This window comes from Oncorhynchus tshawytscha, linkage group LG17 (assembly GCF_018296145.1).
Source record: "Oncorhynchus tshawytscha isolate Ot180627B linkage group LG17, Otsh_v2.0, whole genome shotgun sequence".
NCBI classification, from domain to species: domain Eukaryota; kingdom Metazoa; phylum Chordata; class Actinopteri; order Salmoniformes; family Salmonidae; genus Oncorhynchus; species Oncorhynchus tshawytscha.
The window spans coordinates 20851090-20871770 of NC_056445.1; the positions used below are offsets into that span (position 1 = coordinate 20851090).

The 20681-nt window shown below is 45.5% G+C and overlaps 1 protein-coding gene across 2 annotated transcripts in view; it reads right to left on the bottom strand.

Annotated features, from left to right (window-relative positions):
• LOC112217058 (fatty acyl-CoA reductase 1-like) overlaps window positions 1-20681 on the bottom strand; it is a 74488-nt gene that overhangs the window by 10862 nt on the left and 42945 nt on the right. For both annotated transcript variants that reach the window (XM_042300403.1, XM_042300404.1), the window contains exons 3-4: window positions 12002-12177; window positions 4810-4989 (exon numbers count right to left, since the gene is read on the bottom strand). In XM_042300403.1, coding sequence (XP_042156337.1) covers window positions 4810-4989; window positions 12002-12177 — 356 coding nt within the window. The remainder of the gene's footprint in view (window positions 1-4809; window positions 4990-12001; window positions 12178-20681) is intronic.

The following is a 20681-nucleotide window of genomic DNA, read 5'->3' on the forward strand; positions in this document are numbered from 1 at the left end:
ATAGGTTGTTTAGAGGCATAGAGGTTGTTTAGAGGTTTAGAGGCATAGAGGTCGTTTAGAGGCATAGAGGTCGTTTAGAGGCATAGAGGTTGTTTAGAGGCATAGAGATTGTTTAGAGGTTTAGAAGCATAGAGGTTGTTTAGAGGTTTAGAGACATATAGGTTGTTTAGAGGCATAGAAGTTGTTTAGAGGCATAGATTGTTTAGAGGTTTAGAGGCATAGAGCTTGTTTAGAGGTTTAGAGGCATAGAGATTGTTTAGAGGTTTAGAGGCATAGAGATTGTTTAGAGGCATAGAGGTTGTTTAGAGGCATAGATTGTTTAGAGGTTTAGAGGCATAGAGATTGTTTAGAGGCATAGAGATTGTTTAGAGGCATAGAGATGGTTTAGAGGCATAGAGGTTGTTTAGAGGTTTAGAGGCATATAGGTTGTTTAGAGGTTTAGAGGCATAGAGGTTGTTTAGAGGTTTAGAGGCATAGAGGTCGTTTAGAGGCATAGAGGTTGTTTAAAGGCATAGAGATTGTTTAGAGGCATATAGGTTGTTTAGAGGCATAGGGGTTGTTTAGAGGTTTAGAGGCATAGAGGTCGTTTAGAGGCATCGAGGTTGTTTAGAGGCATAGAGGTTGTTTAGAGGCATAGAGATGGTTTAGAGGCATAGAGATGGTTTAGAGGCATAGAGGTTGTTTAGAGGCATAGAGATTGTTTAGAGGTTTAGAGGCATAGAGATGGTTTAGAGGCATAGAGGTTGTTTAGAGGCATAGAGATTGTTTAGAGGTTTAGAGGCATAGAGGTTGTTTAGAGGCATAGAGATTGTTTAGAGGTTTAGAGGCATAGAGGTCGTTTAGAGGCATAGAGGTTGTTTAGAGGCATAGAGGAGGTTTAGAGGCATAGAGGTCGTTTAGAGGCATAGAGGTTGTTTAGAGGCATAGAGGTTGTTTAGAGGCATAGAGGTCGTTTAGAGGCATAGAGATCGTTTAGAGGCATAGAGATCGTTTAGAGGCATAGAGATTGTTTAGAGGCATAGAGGTTGTTTAGAGGCATAGAGATTGTTTAGAGGTTTAGAAGCATAGAGGTTGTTTAGAGGTTTAGAGGCATATAGGTTGTTTAGAGGCATAGGGGTTGTTTAGAGGTTTAGAGGCAGAGGTCGTTTAGAGGCATAGAGGTTGTTTAGAGGCATAGAGGTTGTTTAGAGGCATAGATTGTTTAGAGGTTTAGAGGCATCGAGGTTGTTTAGAGGCATAGAGGTTGTTTAGAGGCATAGAGATGGTTTAGAGGCATAGAGGTTGTTTAGAGGTTTAGAGGCATATAGGTTGTTTAGAGGTTTAGAGGCATAGAGGTTGTTTAGAGGTTTAGAGGCATAGAGGTCGTTTAGAGGCATAGAGGTCGTTTAGAGGCATAGAGATTGTTTAGAGGCATAGAGGTTGTTTAGAGGCATAGAGATTGTTTAGAGGTTTAGAAGCATAGAGGTTGTTTAGAGGTTTAGAGGCATATAGGTTGTTTAGAGGTTTAGAGGCATAGAGGTTGTTTAGAGGCATAGAGATTGTTTAGAGGTTTAGAGGCATAGAGGTCGTTTAGAGGCATAGAGGTCGTTTAGAGGCATAGAGATTGTTTAGAGGCATAGAGGTTGTTTAGAGGCATATAGGTTGTTTAGAGGTTTAGAGGCATAGAGGTTGTTTAGAGGTTTAGAGGCATAGAGGTCGTTTAGAGGCATAGAGGTTGTTTAGAGGCATAGAGATTGTTTAGAGGTTTAGAAGCATAGAGGTTGTTTAGAGGTTTAGAGGCATATAGGTTGTTTAGAGGCAAAGAGGTTGTTTAGAGGCATAGATTGTTTAGAGGTTTAGAGGCATAGAGATTGTTTAGAGGTTTAGAGGCATAGAGATTGTTTAGAGGTTTAGAGGCATATAGATTGTTTAGAGGCATAGAGGTTGTTTAGAGGCATAGATTGTTTAGAGGTTTAGAGGCATAGAGATTGTTTAGAGGCATAGAGGTCGTTTAGAGGCATAGAGATTGTTTAGAGGCATAGAGGTTGTTTAGAGGCATAGAGATTGTTTAGAGGTTTAGAAGCATAGAGGTTGTTTAGAGGTTTAGAGGCATATAGGTTGTTTAGAGGTTTAGAGGCATAGAGGTTGTTTAGAGGTTTAGAGGCATAGAGGTCGTTTAGAGGCATAGAGGTCGTTTAGAGGCATAGAGATTGTTTAGAGGTTTAGAAGCATAGAGGTTGTTTAGAGGTTTAGAGGCATATAGGTTGTTTAGAGGTTTAGAGGCATAGAGGTTGTTTAGAGGTTTAGAGGCATAGAGGTCGTTTAGAGGCATAGAGGTCGTTTAGAGGCATAGAGATTGTTTAGAGGCATAGAGGTTGTTTAGAGGCATAGAGATTGTTTAGAGGTTTAGAAGCATAGAGGTTGTTTAGAGGTTTAGAGGCATATAGGTTGTTTAGAGGCATAGAGGTTGTTTAGAGGCATAGATTGTTTAGAGGTTTAGAGGCATAGAGCTTGTTTAGAGGTTTAGAGGCATAGAGATTGTTTAGAGGTTTAGAGGCATATAGATTGTTTAGAGGCATAGAGGTTGTTTAGAGGCATAGATTGTTTAGAGGTTTAGAGGCATAGAGATTGTTTAGAGGCATAGAGGTTGTTTAGAGGCATAGAGATGGTTTAGAGGCATAGAGGTTGTTTAGAGGTTTAGAGGCATATAGGTTGTTTAGAGGTTTAGAGGCATATAGGTTGTTTAGAGGTTTAGAGGCATAGAGGTTGTTTAGAGGTTTAGAGGCATAGAGGTCGTTTAGAGGCATAGAGGTCGTTTAGAGGCATAGAGATTGTTTAGAGGCATAGAGGTTGTTTAGAGGCATAGAGATTGTTTAGAGGTTTAGAAGCATAGAGGTTGTTTAGAGGTTTAGAGGCATATAGGTTGTTTAGAGGCATAGAGGTTGTTTAGAGGCATAGATTGTTTAGAGGTTTAGAGGCATAGAGCTTGTTTAGAGGTTTAGAGGCATAGAGATTGTTTAGAGGTTTAGAGGCATATAGATTGTTTAGAGGCATAGAGGTTGTTTAGAGGCATAGATTGTTTAGAGGTTTAGAGGCATAGAGATTGTTTAGAGGCATAGAGGTTGTTTAGAGGCATAGAGATGGTTTAGAGGCATAGAGGTTGTTTAGAGGTTTAGAGGCATATAGGTTGTTTAGAGGTTTAGAGGCATAGAGGTTGTTTAGAGGTTTAGAGGCATAGAGGTCATTTAGAGGCATAGAGGTTGTTTAAAGGCATAGAGATTGTTTAGAGGCATATATGTTGTTTAGAGGCATAGGGGTTGTTTAGAGGTTTAGAGATATAGAGGTTGTTTAGAGGTTGTTTAGAGGCATAGAGATTGTTTAGAGGTTTAGAGGCATAGAGGTCGTTTAGAGGCATAGAGGTTGTTTAGAGGCATAGAGATTGTTTAGAGGTTTAGAAGCATAGAGGTTGTTTAGAGGTTTAGAGGCATATAGGTTGTTTAGAGGTTTAGAGGCATAGAGATTGTTTAGAGATTTAGAGGCATGGAGGTCGTTTAGAGGCATAGAGGTTGTTTAGAGGCATAGAGATTGTTTAGAGGTTTAGAAGCATAGAGGTTGTTTAGAGGTTTAGAGGCATATAGGTTGTTTAGAGGCATAGGGGTTGTTTAGAGGTTTAGAGGCAGAGGTCGTTTAGAGGCATAGAGGTTGTTTAGAGGCATAGAGGTTGTTTAGAGGCATAGATTGTTTAGAGGTTTAGAGGCATAGAGATTGTTTAGAGGTTTAGAGGCATAGAGATTGTTTAGAGGTTTAGAGGCATAGAGGTTGTTTAGAGGCATAGAGGTTGTTTAGAGGCATAGATTGTTTAGAGGTTTAGAGGCATAGAGATTGTTTAGAGGCATAGAGATTGTTTAGAGGTTTAGAGGCATCGAGGTTGTTTAGAGGCATAGAGATTGTTTAGAGGCATAGAGGTTGTTTAGAGGCATAGAGATTGTTTAGAGGTTTAGAAGCATAGAGATTGTTTAGAGGTTTAGAGGCATAGAGGTTGTTTAGAGGCATAGAGGTTGTTTAGAGGCATAGAGGTTGTTTAGAGGCATAGAGATTGTTTAGAGGTTTAGAGGCATAGAGATTGTTTAGAGGCATAGAGATTGTTTAGAGGTTTAGAGGCATCGAGGTTGTTTAGAGGCATAGATGTTGTTTAGAGGCATAGAGGTTGTTTAGAGGCATAGAGATGGTTTAGAGGCATAGAGGTTGTTTAGAGGCATAGAGATTGTTTAGAGGTTTAGAGGCATAGAGATGGTTTAGAGGCATAGAGGTTGTTTAGAGGCATAGAGGTTGTTTAGAGGCATAGAGGTTGTTTAGAGGCATAGAGGTTGTTTAGAGGCATAGAGATGGTTTAGAGGCATAGAGATGGTTTAGAGGTTTAGAGGCATAGAGGTTGTTTAGAGGTTGTTTCGGTGGTGTTGGAGGTGGAACGGAGTTAGAGCTGTCAAATCCACAAGCAGCTCCCGGCATTATACCTAAAGAGGACATTTTCTCATTCTGACCTTCCAACGTGAGTGGACAGGGTGTGGCTTCGTGACAATGATCACAAGAGCAGCTGCTCACCGATGTGACAGGTACAACGTAGTTCCACCTCCGACTGCGCCAAAACATCAGCTATGCCAGTTAATGCTTGATCTGATCGAATCCAGGCCTAAGTGCCATTTATCTTCACTGAGCATATTTTCAATGCATGAAATTTGCAAATGAATTCACTTCCTGAATAGATTAAATCGTAATAGCAGCAACCCCACCCCCAACTCAGATGCAGAAAGTTGACTTCACACTACTCACTCCAGGGAGTCGATGAGCTTCTTGGGTTCTACAGGTGGTGGGTAGATGATCTCGTCGATGTGCCTGCGGTTGCAGTTGGCGTAGGCTGTGGAGATGTGGATGAAGGCCTGGAGGTGGTGCATCTGCTGGGCCAGATTCAGGAGCTGCTGCGTGGCCATCACATTCAGCTGCAGGGCGTGTCTGGGAAGAGAGGACACACACACAGCAGGACTAGGTAAGAGATCACTGTGCATAAGTACACATAAGAAGCATAAGCACACTATGCATTCCCGTAACATCCTCACAAGGAGAGAAGTGAGAAAAGACAGAGAGAGAGAGAGACCCAGAAAGAGAGACCGAGAGACAGACCGAGAGAGACAGAGGGAGAAAGAGAGAAACAGAAAAAGAGAGAGAGAAGGGTGAGAAAGAGAGAGAGAGGGAGAAGAAGAGAAACAGAAAAAGAGAGAGGGGAGGGGAGGGTGAGAAAGAGAGAGAGACAGAGAGAGAAAGAGAGAAACAGAAAAAGAGAGAGAGAAGGGTGAGAAAGAGAGAGAGAGGGAGAAGAAGAGAAACAGAAAAAGAGAGAGGGGAGGGGAGGGTGAGAAAGAGAGAGAGACAGAGAGAGAAAGAGAGAAACAGAAAAAGAGAGAGAAGGGTGAGAAAGAGAGAGAGAAGGGTGAGAAAGAGAGAGAGAAGGGTGAGAAAGAGAGAGAGAGAGAAACAGAAAAAGAAAGAGAAGGGTGAGAAAGAGAGAAACAGAAAAAGAGAGAGAAGGGTGAGAAAGAGAGAGAGAAGGGTGAGAAAGAGAGAGAGAGAGAAACAGAAAAAGAAAGAGAAGGGTGAGAAAGAGAGAAACAGAAAAAGAGAGAGAAGGGTGAGAAGGGTGAGAAAGAGAGAGAGGGGAGGGTGAGACGGAGAGAAACAGAAAAAGAGAGACGGGAGGGTGAGAAGGGTGAGAAAGAGAGAGAGGGGAGGGTGAGACAGAGAGAAACAGAAAAAGAGAGACGGGAGGGTGAGAAAGAGAGAGAGACGGGTGAGAAAGAGAGAGAGCACGTTGGAGAGTTGGCATTATAATAATCCTCCCTCACACACTTTTATCCTCACACTTGATTCCAGCAATGTGCTTCCATTCCAGGAAAACAGACAGAAATCTAGCTCACCTCTCAGCCAGTCTACAGAGAAAGATAGTGCTTCTCAGCCACAGTCAGGCAGTGTGGAAGCTGTGTGTGTGTATGTAAGTGCAGATGTGGTTTTGGGAACTTTTATAGAGCACCAGGGTAGTTTGAGAACTATTATAGAGCACTAGTCCAGTTTGAGAACTATTATAGAACACTAGGCCAGTTTGATAACTATTATAGAGCACTAGGACAGTTTGAGAACTATTATAGAGCACTAGGACAGTTTGAGAACTATTATAGGGCGCTAGGACAGTTTGATAACTATTATAGAGCACTAGGACAGTTTGAGAACTATTATAGAGCACTAGGACAGTTTGAGAACTATTATAGAGCACTAGGACAGTTTGATAACTATTATAGAACACTAGGCCAGTTTGATAACTATTATAGAGCACTAGGCCAGTTTGATAACTATTATAGAGCACTAGGACAGTTTGAGAACTATTATAGAGCACTAGGACAGTTTGAGAACTATTATAGAGCACTAGTCCAGTTTGAGAACTATTATAGAACACTAGGCCAGTTTGAGAACTATTATAGAACACTAGGGTAGTTTGAGAACTATTATAGAACACTAGTCCAGTTTGAGAACTATTATAGAGCACTAGGCCAGTTTGAGAACTATTATAGAGCACTAGGCCAGTTTGAGAACTATTATAGAGCACTAGGGTAGTTTGAGAACTATTATAGAGCACTAGTCCAGTTTGAGAACTATTATAGAGCACTAGGCCAGTTTGAGAACTATTATAGAGCACTAGGCCAGTTTGAGAACTATTATAGAGCACTAGGGTAGTTTGAGAACTATTATAGAGCACTAGCCCAGTTTGAGAACTATTATAGAGCACTAGGACAGTTTGAGAACTATTATAGAGCACTAGTCCAGTTTGAGAACTATTATAGAACACTAGGCCAGTTTGAGAACTATTATAGAACACTAGGGTAGTTTGAGAACTATTATAGAACACTAGTCCAGTGTGAGAACTATTATAGAACACTAGTCCAGTTTGAGAACTATTATAGAGCACTAGTCCAGTTTGAGAACTATTATAGAACACTAGTCCAGTTTGAGAACTATTATAGAACACTAGTCCAGTTTGAGAACTATTATAGAACACTAGGGTAGTTTGAGAACTATTATAGAACACTAGTCCAGTGTGAGAACTATTATAGAACACTAGGGTAGTTTGAGAACTATTATAGAGCACTAGGGTAGTTTGAGAACTATTATAGAACACTAGGGTAGTTTGAGAACTATTATAGAACACTAGGGTAGTTTGAGAACTATTATAGAACACTAGTCCAGTTTGAGAACTATTATAGAACACTAGTCCAGTTTGAGAACTATTATAGAACACTAGTCCAGTTTGAGAACTATTATAGAACACTAGGCCAGTTTGAGAACTATTATAGAACACTAGGCCAGTTTGAGAACTATTATAGAGCACTAGGCCAGTTTGAGAACTATTATAGAGCACTAGGCCAGTTTGAGAACTATTATAGAGCACTAGTCCAGTTTGAGAACTATTATAGAGCACTAGGGTAGTTTGATAACTATTATAGAACACTAGGCCAGTTTGATAACTATTATAGAACACTAGGCCAGTTTGAGAACTATTATAGAGCACTAGGCCAGTTTGAGAACTATTATAGAGCACTAGGCCAGTTTGAGAACTATTATAGAGCACTAGGCCAGTTTGAGAACTATTATAGAGCACTAGGGTAGTTTGAGAACTATTATAGAGCACTAGGCCAGTTTGAGAACTATTATAGAGCACTAGGCCAGTTTGAGAACTATTATAGAGCACTAGGGTAGTTTGAGAACTATTATAGAGCACTAGCCCAGTTTGAGAACTATTATAGAGCACTAGGACAGTTTGAGAACTATTATAGAGCACTAGTCCAGTTTGAGAACTATTATAGAACACTAGTCCAGTTTGAGAACTATTATAGAACACTAGTCCAGTTTGAGAACTATTATAGAACACTAGGGTAGTTTGAGAACTATTATAGAGCACTAGGGTAGTTTGAGAACTATTATAGAACACTAGTCCAGTTTGAGAACTATTATAGAACACTAGTCCAGTTTGAGAACTATTATAGAACACTAGTCCAGTTTGAGAACTATTATAGAACACTAGTCCAGTTTGAGAACTATTATAGAGCACTAGTCCAGTTTGAGAACTATTATAGAGCACTAGTCCAGTTTGAGAACTATTATAGAACACTAGGGTAGTTTGAGAACTATTATAGAGCACTAGTCCAGTTTGAGAACTATTATAGAACACTAGGGTAGTTTGAGAACTATTATAGAGCACTAGTCCAGTTTGAGAACTATTATAGAACACTAGTCCAGTTTGAGAACTATTATAGAACACTAGGGTAGTTTGAGAACTATTATAGAACACTAGTCCAGTTTGAGAACTATTATAGAACACTAGGGTAGTTTGAGAACTATTATAGAACACTAGGGTAGTTTGAGAACTATTATAGAACACTAGGGTAGTTTGAGAACTATTATAGAGCACTAGGCCAGTTTGAGAACTATTATAGAGCACTAGGGTAGTTTGAGAACTATTACAGAACACTAGCCCAGTTTGAGAACTATTATAGAGCACTAGGCCAGTTTGAGAACTATTATAGAGCACTAGGCCAGTTTGAGAGAGAACACCACTGTGGACTGCTCCTAACTGTGTTCCTCACTGTTCCAAGCCGCTGAGTCTTTCATGAATTCCGCTGTTGTATTTTCATTAGGGTGCCAGATATACTGTATCCTAGCAGCTATGGTGGCTATGGTGCTTATCACTGCTTCAGTGCTAGGCTTGACTAGCCTTGTACATTTGCACAGCACAGATGTTGAGTCTAGGGCGCTATCTGAAATGCTGTGGTCTGGGTCCCAGTGATTAAACTGTTGTCTGATTATGGGCCAACTCCCCCTGGCAGGGAAACATCATTGTGTGTCAGATGAGAGAACGTGAGAGAGAACAGGGGAGAAAGAGAGATAAATACAGAGGAAGGGATGGAGAGGTAGGGGTGAAAAGAGAAAAGAAAGTGAAAGAAGGAGGAGAAAAGAGCTATGATGCTGTTCAGAGAACACTCTCACAGCTTTTCCCTAACTGAGCTGTCAGTCATGGCTAATGTCCCGCCTCCCCACACCTCCTTTCACTTCCCTGACTGCATCTCATCCCTTAAGGCTGTCCTGTCTCTCCTACTCAACGGGATCTGTTCCCAGCAGCCACACAGGCACCCAGACAGGCGTACTTAACAGTATGATGAAGACTTGTGAGAATACACTGAGACAGATAGACACAGAGCTCTTTAATGTTTTAATAATCCCTCTGAAGACCTCATTCCTGCTTCCTCACTGAGTAGAAGACATCTAAAGACATCTCTCTACCCCCTACAGCTAGCTACCTGCAGACTCCCTGGATACATCTCTCTACCCCCTACAGCTAGCTACCTGCAGACTCCCTGGATACATCTCTCTACCCCCTACAGCTAGCTACCTGCAAACTCCCTGGATACATCTCTCTACCCCCTACAGCTAGCTACCTGCAGACTCCCTGGATACATCTCTCTACCCCCTACAGCTAGCTACCTGCAGACTCCCTGGATACATCTCTCTACCCCCTACAGCTAGCTACCTGCAGACTCCCTGGATACATCTCTCTACCCCCTACAGCTAGCTACCTGCAGACTCCCTGGATACATCTCTCTACCCCCTACAGCTAGCTACCTGCAGACTCCCTGGATACATCTCTCTACCCCCTACAGCTAGCTACCTGCAGACTCCCTGGATACATCTCTCTACCCCTACAGCTAGCTACCTGCAGACTCCTGGATACATCTCTCTACCCCCTACAGCTAGCTACCTGCAGACTCCCTGGATACATCTCTCTACCCCCTACAGCTAGCTACCTGCAGACTCCCTGGATACATCTCTCTCTCTCTATCTGTCTGTCTCTCTCTCTCTCACCACATGGAACACCGATCAAATCAAATCAAATTTTATTTGTCACATACACATGGTTAGCAGATGTTAATGCGAGTGTAGCGAAATGCTTGTGCTTCTAGTTCCGACAATGCAGTAATAACGAGCAAGTAATCTAACTAACAATTCCAAAAAAAAAAACTACTGTCATACACAGTGTAAGGGGATAAAGAATATGTACATAAGGATATATGAATGAGTGATGGTACAGAGCAGCATAGGCAAGATACAGTAGATGATATCGAGTACAGTATATACATATGAGATAAGTATGTAAACCAAGTGGCATAGTTAAAGTGGCTAGTGATACATGTATTACATAAGGATGCAGTCGATGATATAGAGTACAGTATCAACGTATGCATATGAGATGAACAATGTAGGGTAAGTAACATTATATAAGGTAGCATTGTTTAAAGTGGCTAGCGATACATTTACATCATTTCCCATCAATTCCCATGATTAAAGTGGCTGGAGTAGAGTCAGTGTCATTGACAGTGTGTTGGCAGTAGCCACTCAATGTTAGTGGTGGCTGTTTAACAGTCTGATGGCCTTGAGATAGAAGCTGTTTTTCAGTCTCTCGGTCCCAGCTTTGATGCACCTGTACTGACCTCGCCTTCTGGATGGCAGCGGGGTGAACAGGCAGTGGCTCGGGTGGTTGATGTCCTTGATGATCTTTATGGCCTTCCTGTAGCATCGGGTGGTGTAGGTGTCCTGGAGGGCAGGTAGTTTGCCCCCGGTGATGCGTTGTGCAGACCTCACTACCCTCTGGAGAGCCTTACGGTTGAGGGCGGTGCAGTTGCCATACCAGGCGGTGATACAGCCCGCCAGGATGCTCTCGATTGTGCATCTGTAGAAGTTTGTGAGTGCTTTTGGTGACAAGCCGAATTTCTTCAGCCTCCTGAGGTTGAAGAGGCGCTGCTGCGCCTTCCTCACGATGCTGTCTGTGTGAGTGGACCAATTCAGTTTGTCTGTGATGTGTATGCCGAGGAACTTAAAACTTGCTACCCTCTCCACTACTGTTCCATCGATGTGGATGGGGGTGTTCCCTCTGCTGTTTCCTGAAGTCCACAATCATCTCCTTAGTTTTGTTGACGTTGAGTGTGAGGTTATTTTCCTGACACCACACTCCGAGGGCCCTCACCTCCTCCCTGTAGGCCGTCTCGTCGTTGTTGGTAATCAAGCCTACCACTGTTGTGTCGTCCGCAAACTTGATGATTGAGTTGGAGGCGTGCATGGCCACGCAGTCGTGGGTGAACAGGGAGTACAGGAGAGGGCTCAGAACGCACCCTTGTGGGGCCCCAGTGTTGAGGATCAGCGGGGAGGAGATGTTGTTGCCTACCCCGATGCACTGTCTACTACGTGAGATGATGAAACCACGTGGAACATTGAAAACTTAAACAGTTTCAATTTTAAAATTCAATATGACTGTATTCTATAAGACTTTATTCGCTCAACATTGCATTGGATTTTGATGTAATATGTTTAATTACTATTTATGTAAGTGTTTGCCTGTCAACCATTTTAGGTGAACAATGTTGCTTGACAGACGCTACACAGACGCTATATTATCTTGGGATCTCTGTTGTGTTTCTCAACATCTTCATCATCCTCTAGATGTATCAGCTTCCCCATTGGTCAACACCAGAACACAAACAGTCCACACTATCAACCAAACATCACTTCCTGTAGGAAGTCCCTGGACAATGGGCACTTTCTGGTACTCGGGACAATGACAAAGCAAAACCCTCCGACCCCATAAACCAGACCCGAGTAAAATATCAAAATAAAACATGTGACCAAGATACAGACGACCCTGGCCCCTATACGGGCTGACCTCCTCTCAACTAGAGACGGTCTACTGTGTTGACGTCAGTTAATAGGATCTCTATGTCTTTGTACCTCTCTCTGTTTCAGACACAAGCTATGTCCATGCATTTATATACAATCAAACAGATTTGATTTGTTGAGTTGATAAAGTGGTGAGTTAGCATGATAGCTAGGTGATAGAGGAAGGGTCAGTGTGTAGGGGGTTGTGTGTCCTCACTTGAGGGGTTCGTCGAAGCGGATGGTCGCAGCACAGTGGAAGATGATGTTGACGCAGGAGGTCAGTCTCTCTACGTCCTCAGGACTGATGGCCAGGGCAGGCTGTGTCAACTCACTGCTGATAGGAACTATCTTCTGGTGGAAGTCTGGGTTGTCCTCCCTCACGCGATCAAACAGCTGCAGGAAATGCACACATAGATGCATCAGATCATATCAACGTATGTCAAGCCATTGATTTAGCCAGGTCCATATGTAAAGGACACTATATGCATTGATGTCTGTAACGATTCTGTCTACATGGATGTTTGGCTGTAGGCTATTCCTCTGCACAACTGCTACTGTGTAAAGCCATGTCAGCTTTTACCTAACAATAGCACCATAGTAGTATTTGCAAGCCTCAGTATTAACAATATGGTTCATGTTGACCGATGTAATTGATGAATGACTCTAGTATTTAAACACAGATCAAGCGGGTGTCAATATTTGCATTTTCCCACAATGCTCTAGTAGCAGCGGTGTCGCCCATGGGAGACCACACTCTGCAGTACCAGAGCACTCTGTGTGTGTGTGTGTGTGTGTGTGTGTGTGTGTGTGTGTGTGTGTGTGTGTGTGTGGGTGTAACATGTTCCCTGTTCTTATGACTCAGATGAGGCAGGGAGTGCACCTTACGAAACATGACACAGGAAATGAAACCCCATCACCAAGGAGGGAGATAATATCACTCCTTATCCTCCAAGCAAAAACCATTATCAACAAATTGTAGGTTTTAGTCTTGAATGCAGGGAACTGTGTTTTAGGGCTGAATATAAGAACAAAACAAACAGAAGGGAAGATAAAGTCTCTTGTGACAGACGAGACATAAATCAAGTAGCTGGCCAGTGTGCACCTCAGATTTGGCTCTGGGTGTCGAGAATTAAGGAAGACACAAAACACAGAAAATTGTACTGGACATTTCAGATTGCTAGTGATTAAGATTAGCATGTGTGAGTTATGAAATTGGATGTCTCTCCCTCTGTGTGTGTGTGTGTGTGTGTTCCGGCTGCCCTGGTAAGCAGACCACTCTAAGTGAAGAGCAGGACAGATGTTGAGTAATGCCTCCAACAGTTGTTCATATCCATGTTCTCTCTCTCCATCCATCTCTCCCTACATCTATCTCTCTCTCCATCTCTTCCTACATCTATCTCTCTCTCCATACATCTATCTCTCTCTCCATCCCTCCCTACATCTATCTCTCTCTCCATCTCTCCCTACATATATCTCTCTCTCCATCCCTCCCTACATCTATCTCTCTCTCCATCTCTTCCTACATATATCTCTCTCTCCATCTCTTCCTACATATATCTCTCTCTCCATCTCCATACATCTATCTCTCTCTCCATCCCTCCCTACATCTATCTCTCTCTCCATCCCTCCCTACATCTATCTCTCTCTCCATCTCTTCCTACATATATCTCTCTCTCCATCTCTTCCTACATATATCTCTCTCTCCATCTCCATACATCTATCTCTCTCTCCATCTCTTCCTACATCTATCTCTCTCTCCATCCCTCCCTACATCTATCTCTCTCTCCATCTCCCCTACATCTATCTCTCTCTCCATCTCTTCCTACATCTCTCTCTCCATACATCTCTCTCTCTCCATCTCCATCCATCCCTCCCTACATCTATCTCTCTCTCCATCCATCTCTTCCTACATCTATCTCTCTCCATACATCTCTCTCTCTCCATCTCCATCCATCCCTCCCTACATCTATCTCTCTCTCCATCCATCCCTCCCTACATCTATCTCTCTCTCCATCCCTCCCTACATCTATCTCTCTCTCCATCTCTCCCTACATATATCTCTCTCCATCCCTCCCTACATCTATCTCTCTCCATCTCTTCCTACATATATCTCTCTCTCCATCTCTTCCTACATATCTCTCTCTCTCCATCCCTCCCTACATCTATCTCTCTCTCCATCTCCATACATCTATCTCTCTCTCCATCCCTCCCTACATCTATCTCTCTCTCCATCCCTCCCTACATCTATCTCTCTCTCCATCTCTTCCTACATATATCTCTCTCTCCATCTCCATACATCTATCTCTCTCTCCATCCCTCCCTACATCTCTCTCTCTCCATCTCTTCCTACATCTATCTCTCTCTCCATCCCTCCCTACATCTATCTCTCTCTCCATCTCCCCTACATCTATCTCTCTCTCCATCTCTTCCTACATCTATCTCTCTCTCCATACATCTCTCTCTCTCCATCTCCATCCATCCCTCCCTACATCTATCTCTCTCTCCATCCATCCCTCCCTACATCTATCTCTCTCTCCATACATCTATCTCTCTCCATCTCCATCCATCCCTCCCTACATCTATCTCTCTCTCCATCTCTTCCTACATCTATCTCTCTCTCCATCTCTTCCTACATATATCTCTCTCTCCATACATCTCTCTCTCCATCTCCATCCATCCCTCCCTACATCTCTCCATCTCTCCCTACATATCTCTCTCTCCATCCATCCCTCCCTACATCTATCTCTCTCTCCATCTCTTCCTACATATATCTCTCTCTCCATCTCCATACATCTCTCTCTCCATCTCCATCCATCCCTCCCTACATCTATCTCTCTCTCCATCTCTCCCTACATATCTCTCTCTCTCCATCTCCATACATCTATCTCTCTCTCCATCTCCATCCATCTATCTCTCTCTCCATCTCCATCCATCCATCTCTCTCTCCATCTCTCCCTACATATCTCTCTCTCCATCTCTCCCTACATATCTCTCTCTCTCCATCTCCATCCCTCCCTACATCTATCTCTCTTTCTATTGCTGTCTCTTTTCTGGCTCTCTAATGAGTCCATGTTGACTGCACTTTTCCTCACACCGTGACAAACTGAAGAACTCTGTTGACCCCATTCACCCTGGTGGAAAAAGTCCCTGAGGTCACAATGTGTGTTCTGCTTTCTACTCCAGCTCAACCCAGAACAGAGACAGAGACATATTTCACAGATCCACAAAGAATTAGAAAACAAACCCGATGTTGATTAAACTCCCATATCTACTGGGTGAAATACCACAGTGTGACATCACAGCAGCAAGATGTGTGACCTGTTGCCACAAGAAAAGGTCAACCAGTGAAGAACACACACCACGTTAAATACAACCCATATTTAAGTTGATTTATTTTCCCTTTTGTACATTAACCATTTGTACATCGTTACAACACTGTATATATGCATAATACAACATTTGTAATGTCTTTATTCTTTTGAAACTTCTGTATGTGTAATGTTTACTGTTAATTTTTTATTGTTTTTCACTTTTGCATATTATCTACTTCACTTGCTTTTGCTTTTCAATGTAACCTGTCAGAATCAATGTAACCTGTCAGAATCAATGTATCCTGTCAGAATCAATGTAACCTGTCAGAATCAATGCAACCTGTCAGAATCAATGTAACCTGTCAGAATCAATGTAACCTGTCAGAATCAATGCAACCTGTCAGAATCAATGTATCCTGTCAGAATCAATGTATCCTGTCAGAATCAATGTATCCTGTCAGAATCAATGTATCCTGTCAGAATCAATGTATCCTGTCAGAATCAATGTATCCTGTCAGAATCAATGTAACCTGTCAGAATCAATGTAACCTGTCAGCCTTGTAGTAAACAAGTATCATGCAAGTCAAGAGAGAGGGATAGGAAGAAAGAGGAAGAGAAAGTGAGAGAGCGAGAGGATGAGAGGAAGAGAAAGGGAGAGAGCGAGAGGGAGAGAGGAGAGAAAGAGGGAGAGGAAGAGAGAAGAAGAGAGAGGGAGAGGAAGAGAGAGGGAGGGAGAGGAAGAGAGAAGGAGAGAGGAAGAGAGGGAGGGACAGGAAGAAAGAGGAAGAGAAAGGGATGAGAGCGAGAGGGAGAGAGAGGAAGAGAGAGGGAGGGAGAGAGAGGAAGAGAGAGGGAGAGAGAGGAAGAGAGAGGGAGAGAGGGATAGGAAGAGAGAGGGAGGGAGAGGAAGAGAGGGATAGGAAGAGAGAGGGAGGGAGAGGAAGAGAGAGGGAGAGAGAGGAAGAGAGAGGGAGAGAGAGGAAGAGAGAGGGAGAGAGAGGGAGAGAGGAAGAGAGAGGGAGAGAGAGGGAGAGAGGAAGAGAGAGGGAGAGAGGAAGAGAGAGGGAGAGAGGAAGAGATAGGGAGAGGAAGAGAGAGGGAGAGAGGAAGAGATAGGGAGAGGAAGAGAGAGGGAGAGAGAAGAAGAGAGAGAGAAGGAGAAAAAGAGGGGGAGGAAGAGGGAGGGAGAGAAGGAGAGAGGAAGAGAGGGAGGGATAGGAAGAGAGAGGGAGGGAGGGGAAGAGAGAGGGAGAGAGAAGAAGAGAGAGCGAGAGGATGAGAGGAAGAGAGAGGGAGGGATAGGAAGAGAGAGGGAGGGAGAGGGAGAGAGAGGGAGAGAGGGAGAGGAAGAGAGAGGGAGGGAGAGGAAGAGAGAGGGAGAGAGAAGAAGAGAGAGAAGGAGAGAAAGAGGGGGAGGAAGAGAGAGAAGGAGAGAGGAAGAGAGGGAGGGATAGGAAGAGAGAGGGAGGGAGAGGAAGAGAGAAGGAGAGAGGAAGAGAGGGAGGGACAGGAAGAAGGAGGAAGAGAGAGAAGGAGAGAGGAAGAGAGGGAGGGATAGGAAGAGAGAGGGAGGGAGAGGAAGAGCGAAGGAGAGAGGAAGAGAGGGAGGGACAGGAAGAAGGAGGAAGAGAAAGGGATGAGAGCGAGAGGATGAGAGGAAGAGAGAGGGAGGGATAGGAAGAAAGAGGAAGAGAAAGGGATGAGAGCGAGAGGATGAGAGGAAGAGAGAGGGAGGGATAGGAAGAGAGAGGGAGGGAGAGGGAGAGAGAGGGAGAGAGAGGGAGAGAGAGGAAGAGAGAGGGAGAGAGGAAGAGAGAGGGAGAGAGAGGAAGAGAGAGGGAGAGAGAGGGAGAGAGCGAGAGGATGAGAGAGGAAGAGAGAGGGAGAGAGGAAGAGAGAGGGAGGGACAGGAAGAAAGAGGAAGAGAAAGGGATGAGAGCGAGAGGATGAGAGGAAGAGAGAGGGAGGGACAGGAAGAAAGAGGAAGAGAAAGGGATGAGAGCGAGAGGATGAGAGGAAGAGAGAGGGAGGGATAGGAAGAGAGAGGGAGGGAGAGGAAGAGAGGGAGAGAGGAAGAGAGAGGGAGAGAGGAAGAGAGAGGGAGAGAGAGGAAGAGAGAGGAAGAGAGAGGGAGGGAGAGGAAGAGAGAGGGAGGGAGAGGGAGAGAGAGGAAGAGAGAGGGAGAGAGGAAGAGAGATGGAGGGAGAGGAAGAGAGAGGGAGAGAGAAGGAGAGAGGAAGAGAGGGAGGGATAGGAAGAGAGAGGGAGGGAGAGGAAGAGAGAGGGAGAGAGAAGAAGAGAGAGCGAGAGGATGAGAGGAAGAGAGAGGGAGGGATAGGAAGAGAGAGGGAGGGAGAGGGAGAGAGAGAAAGAGAGAGGGAGAGGAAGAGAGAGGGAGGGAGAGGAAGAGAGAGGGAGGGAGAGGAAGAGAGGGAGAGAGGAAGAGAGAGGGAGAGAGGAAGAGAGAGGGAGAGAGAAGGAGAGAGGAAGAGAGGGAGGGATATGAAGAGAGAGGGAGGGAGAGGAAGAGAGAGGGAGAGAGAAGAAGAGAGAGCGAGAGGATGAGAGGAAGAGAGAGGGAGGGATAGGAAGAGAGAGGGAGAGAGGAAGAGAGAGGGAGAGGAAGAGAGAGGGAGGGAGAGGAAGAGAGAGGGAGAGAGAAGAAGAGAGAGAAGGAGAGAAAGAGGGGGGAGGAAGAGAGAGAAGGAGAGAGGAAGAGAGGGAGGGATAGGAAGAGAGCGGGAGGGAGAGGAAGAGAGAAGGAGAGAGGAAGAGAGAGGGAGGGACAGGAAGAAGGAGGAAGAGAGAGAAGGAGAGAGGAAGAGAGGGAAGGATAGGAAGAGAGGGAAGGATAGGAAGAGAGAGGGAGGGAGAGGAAGAGAGAAGGAGAGAGGAAGAGAGAGGGAGGGACATGAAGAAGGAGGAAGAGAAAGGGATGAGAGCGAGAGGATGAGGGGAAGAGAGAGGGAGGGATAGGAAGAGAGAGGGAGGGAGAGGAAGAGAGAGGGAGAGAGAGGAAGAGAGAGGGAGAGAGAGGAAGAGAGAGGGAGAGAGGGAGAGAGAGGGAGAGAGAGGAAGAGAGAGGGAGAGAGAGGGAGAGAGAAGAAGAGAGAGCGAGAGGATGAGAGGAAGAGAGAGGGAGAGAGGAAGAGAGAGGGAGGGACAGGAAGAAAGAGGAAGAGAAAGGGATGAGAGCGAGAGGATGAGAGGAAGAGAGAGGGAGGGATAGGAAGAGAGAGGGAGGGAGAGGAAGAGAGGGAGAGAGGAAGAGAGAGGGAGAGAGGAAGAGAGAGGGAGAGGAAGAGAGAGGGAGGGAGAGGAAGAGAAAGGGAGGGAGCGGAAGAGAGAGAAGGAGAGAAAGAGGGGGGAAGAGAGAGAAGGAGAGAGGAAGAGAGGGAGGGATAGGAAGAGAGAGGGAGGGAGATGAAGAGAGAAGGAGAGAGGAAGAGAGAGGGAGGGAGATGAAGAGAGAAGGAGAGAGGAAGAGAGAGGGAGGGACAGGAAGAAAGAGGAAGAGAAAGGGATGAGAGCGAGAGGATGAGAGGAAGAGAGGGAGGGATAGGAAGAGAGAGGGAGGGAGATGAAGAGAGAAGGAGAGAGGAAGAGAGAGGGAGGGACAGGAAGAAAGAGGAAGAGAAAGGGATGAGAGCGAGAGGATGAGAGGAAGAGAGGGAGGGATAGGAAGAGAGAGGGAGGGAGATGAAGAGAGAAGGAGAGAGGAAGAGAGAGGGAGGGACAGGAAGAAAGAGGAAGAGAAAGGGATGAGAGCGAGAGGATGAGAGGAAGAGAGAGGGAGGGATAGGAAGAGAGAGGGAGGGAGAGGAAGAGAGAGGGAGAGAGGGAGAGAGAGGAAGAGAGAGGGAGAGGAAGAGAGAGGGAGGGAGAGGAAGAGAGAGGGAGAGAGAGAGAGAAGGAGAAAAAGAGGGGGAGGAAGAGAGAGGGAGGGAGAGAAGGAGAGAGGAAGAGAGGGAGAGATAGGAAGAGAGAGGGAGGGAGAGGAAGAGAGAGGGAGAGAGAAGAAGAGAGAGCGAGAGGATGAGAGGAAGAGAGGAAGAGAGAGGGAGGGACAGGAAGAAAGAGGAAGAGAAAGGGATGAGAGTGAGAGGATGAGAGGAAGAGAGGGAGGGATAGGAAGAGAGAGGGAGGGAGAGGAAGAGAGAGGGAGAGAGAGGAAGAGAGAGGGAGAGAGGAAGAGAGAGGGAGGGAGAGGAAGAGAGAGGGAGGGAGAAGAAGAGAGAGAGAAGGAGAGAAAGAGGGGGGGAGGAAGAGAGAGGGAGGGAGAGAAGGAGAGAGGAAGAGAGGGAGGGATAGGAAGAGAGAGGGAGGGATAGGAAGAGAGAGAGGCAGGGAGAGGAAGAGAGGGGGAGAGAGAAGAAGAGAGAGCGAGAGGATGAGAGGAAGAGAGAGGGAGGGGTAGGAAGAGAGAGGGAGGGAGAGGGAGAGAGAGGAAGAGAGAGGGAGAGAGAGGAAGAGAGAGGGAGAGAGAAGAAGAGAGAGAAGGAGAGAAAGAGGGGGAGGAAGAGAGAGAAGGAGAGAGGAAGAGAGGGAGGGATAGGAAGAGAGAGGGAGGGAGAGGAAGAGAGAAGGAGAGAGGAAGAGAGGGAGAGAGGAAGAGAGAGGGAGAGAGGAAGAGAGAGGGAGAGGAAGAGAGAGGGAGGGAGAGGGCGAGAGAGAAGGAGAGAAAGAGGGGGAGGAAGAGAGAGAAGGAGAGAGGAAGAGAGGGAGGGATAGGAAGAGAGCGGGAGGGAGAGGAAGAGAGAAGGAGAGAGGAAGAGAGAGGGAGGGACAGGAAGAAGGAGGAAGAGAGAGAAGGAGAGAGGAAGAGAGGGAGGGATAGGAAGAGAGAGGGAGGGAGAGGAAGAGAGAAGGAGAGAGGAAGAGAGAGGGAGGGACAGGAAGAAGGAGGAAGAGAAAGGGATGAGAGCGAGAGGATGAGGGGAAGAGAGAGGGAGGGATAGGAAGAGAGAGGGAGGGAGAGGAAGAGAGAGGGAGAGAGAGGAAGAGAGAGGGAGAGAGAGGAAGAGAGAGGGAGAGAAAGGGAGAGAGAAGAAGAGAGAGCGAGAGGATGAGAGGAAGAGAGAGGGAGAGAGGAAGAGAGAGGGAGGGACAGGAAGAAAGAGGAAGAGAAAGGGATGAGAGCGAGAGGATGAGAGGAAGAGAGAGGGAGGGATAGGAAGAGAGAGGGAGGGAGAGGAAGAGAGGGAGAGAGGAAGAGAGAGGGAGAGAGGAAGAGAGAGGGAGAGGAAGAGAGAGGGAGGGAGAGGAAGAGAGAGGGAGGGAGAGGAAGAGAGAGGGAGGGAGCGGAAGAGAGAGAAGGAGAGAAAGAGGGGGAAGAGAGAAGGAGAGAGGAAGAGAGAGGGAGGGAGAGGGAGAGAGGAAGAGAGAGGGAGAGAGGAAGAGAGAGGGAGGGAGAGGAAGAGAGAGAAGGAGAGAAAGAGGGGGAAGAGAGAGAAGGAGAGAGGAAGAGAGGGAGGGATAGGAAGAGAGAGGGAGGGAGATGAAGAGAGAAGGAGAGAGGAAGAGAGAGGGAGGGACAGGAAGAAAGAGGAAGAGAAAGGGATGAGAGCGAGAGGATGAGAGGAAGAG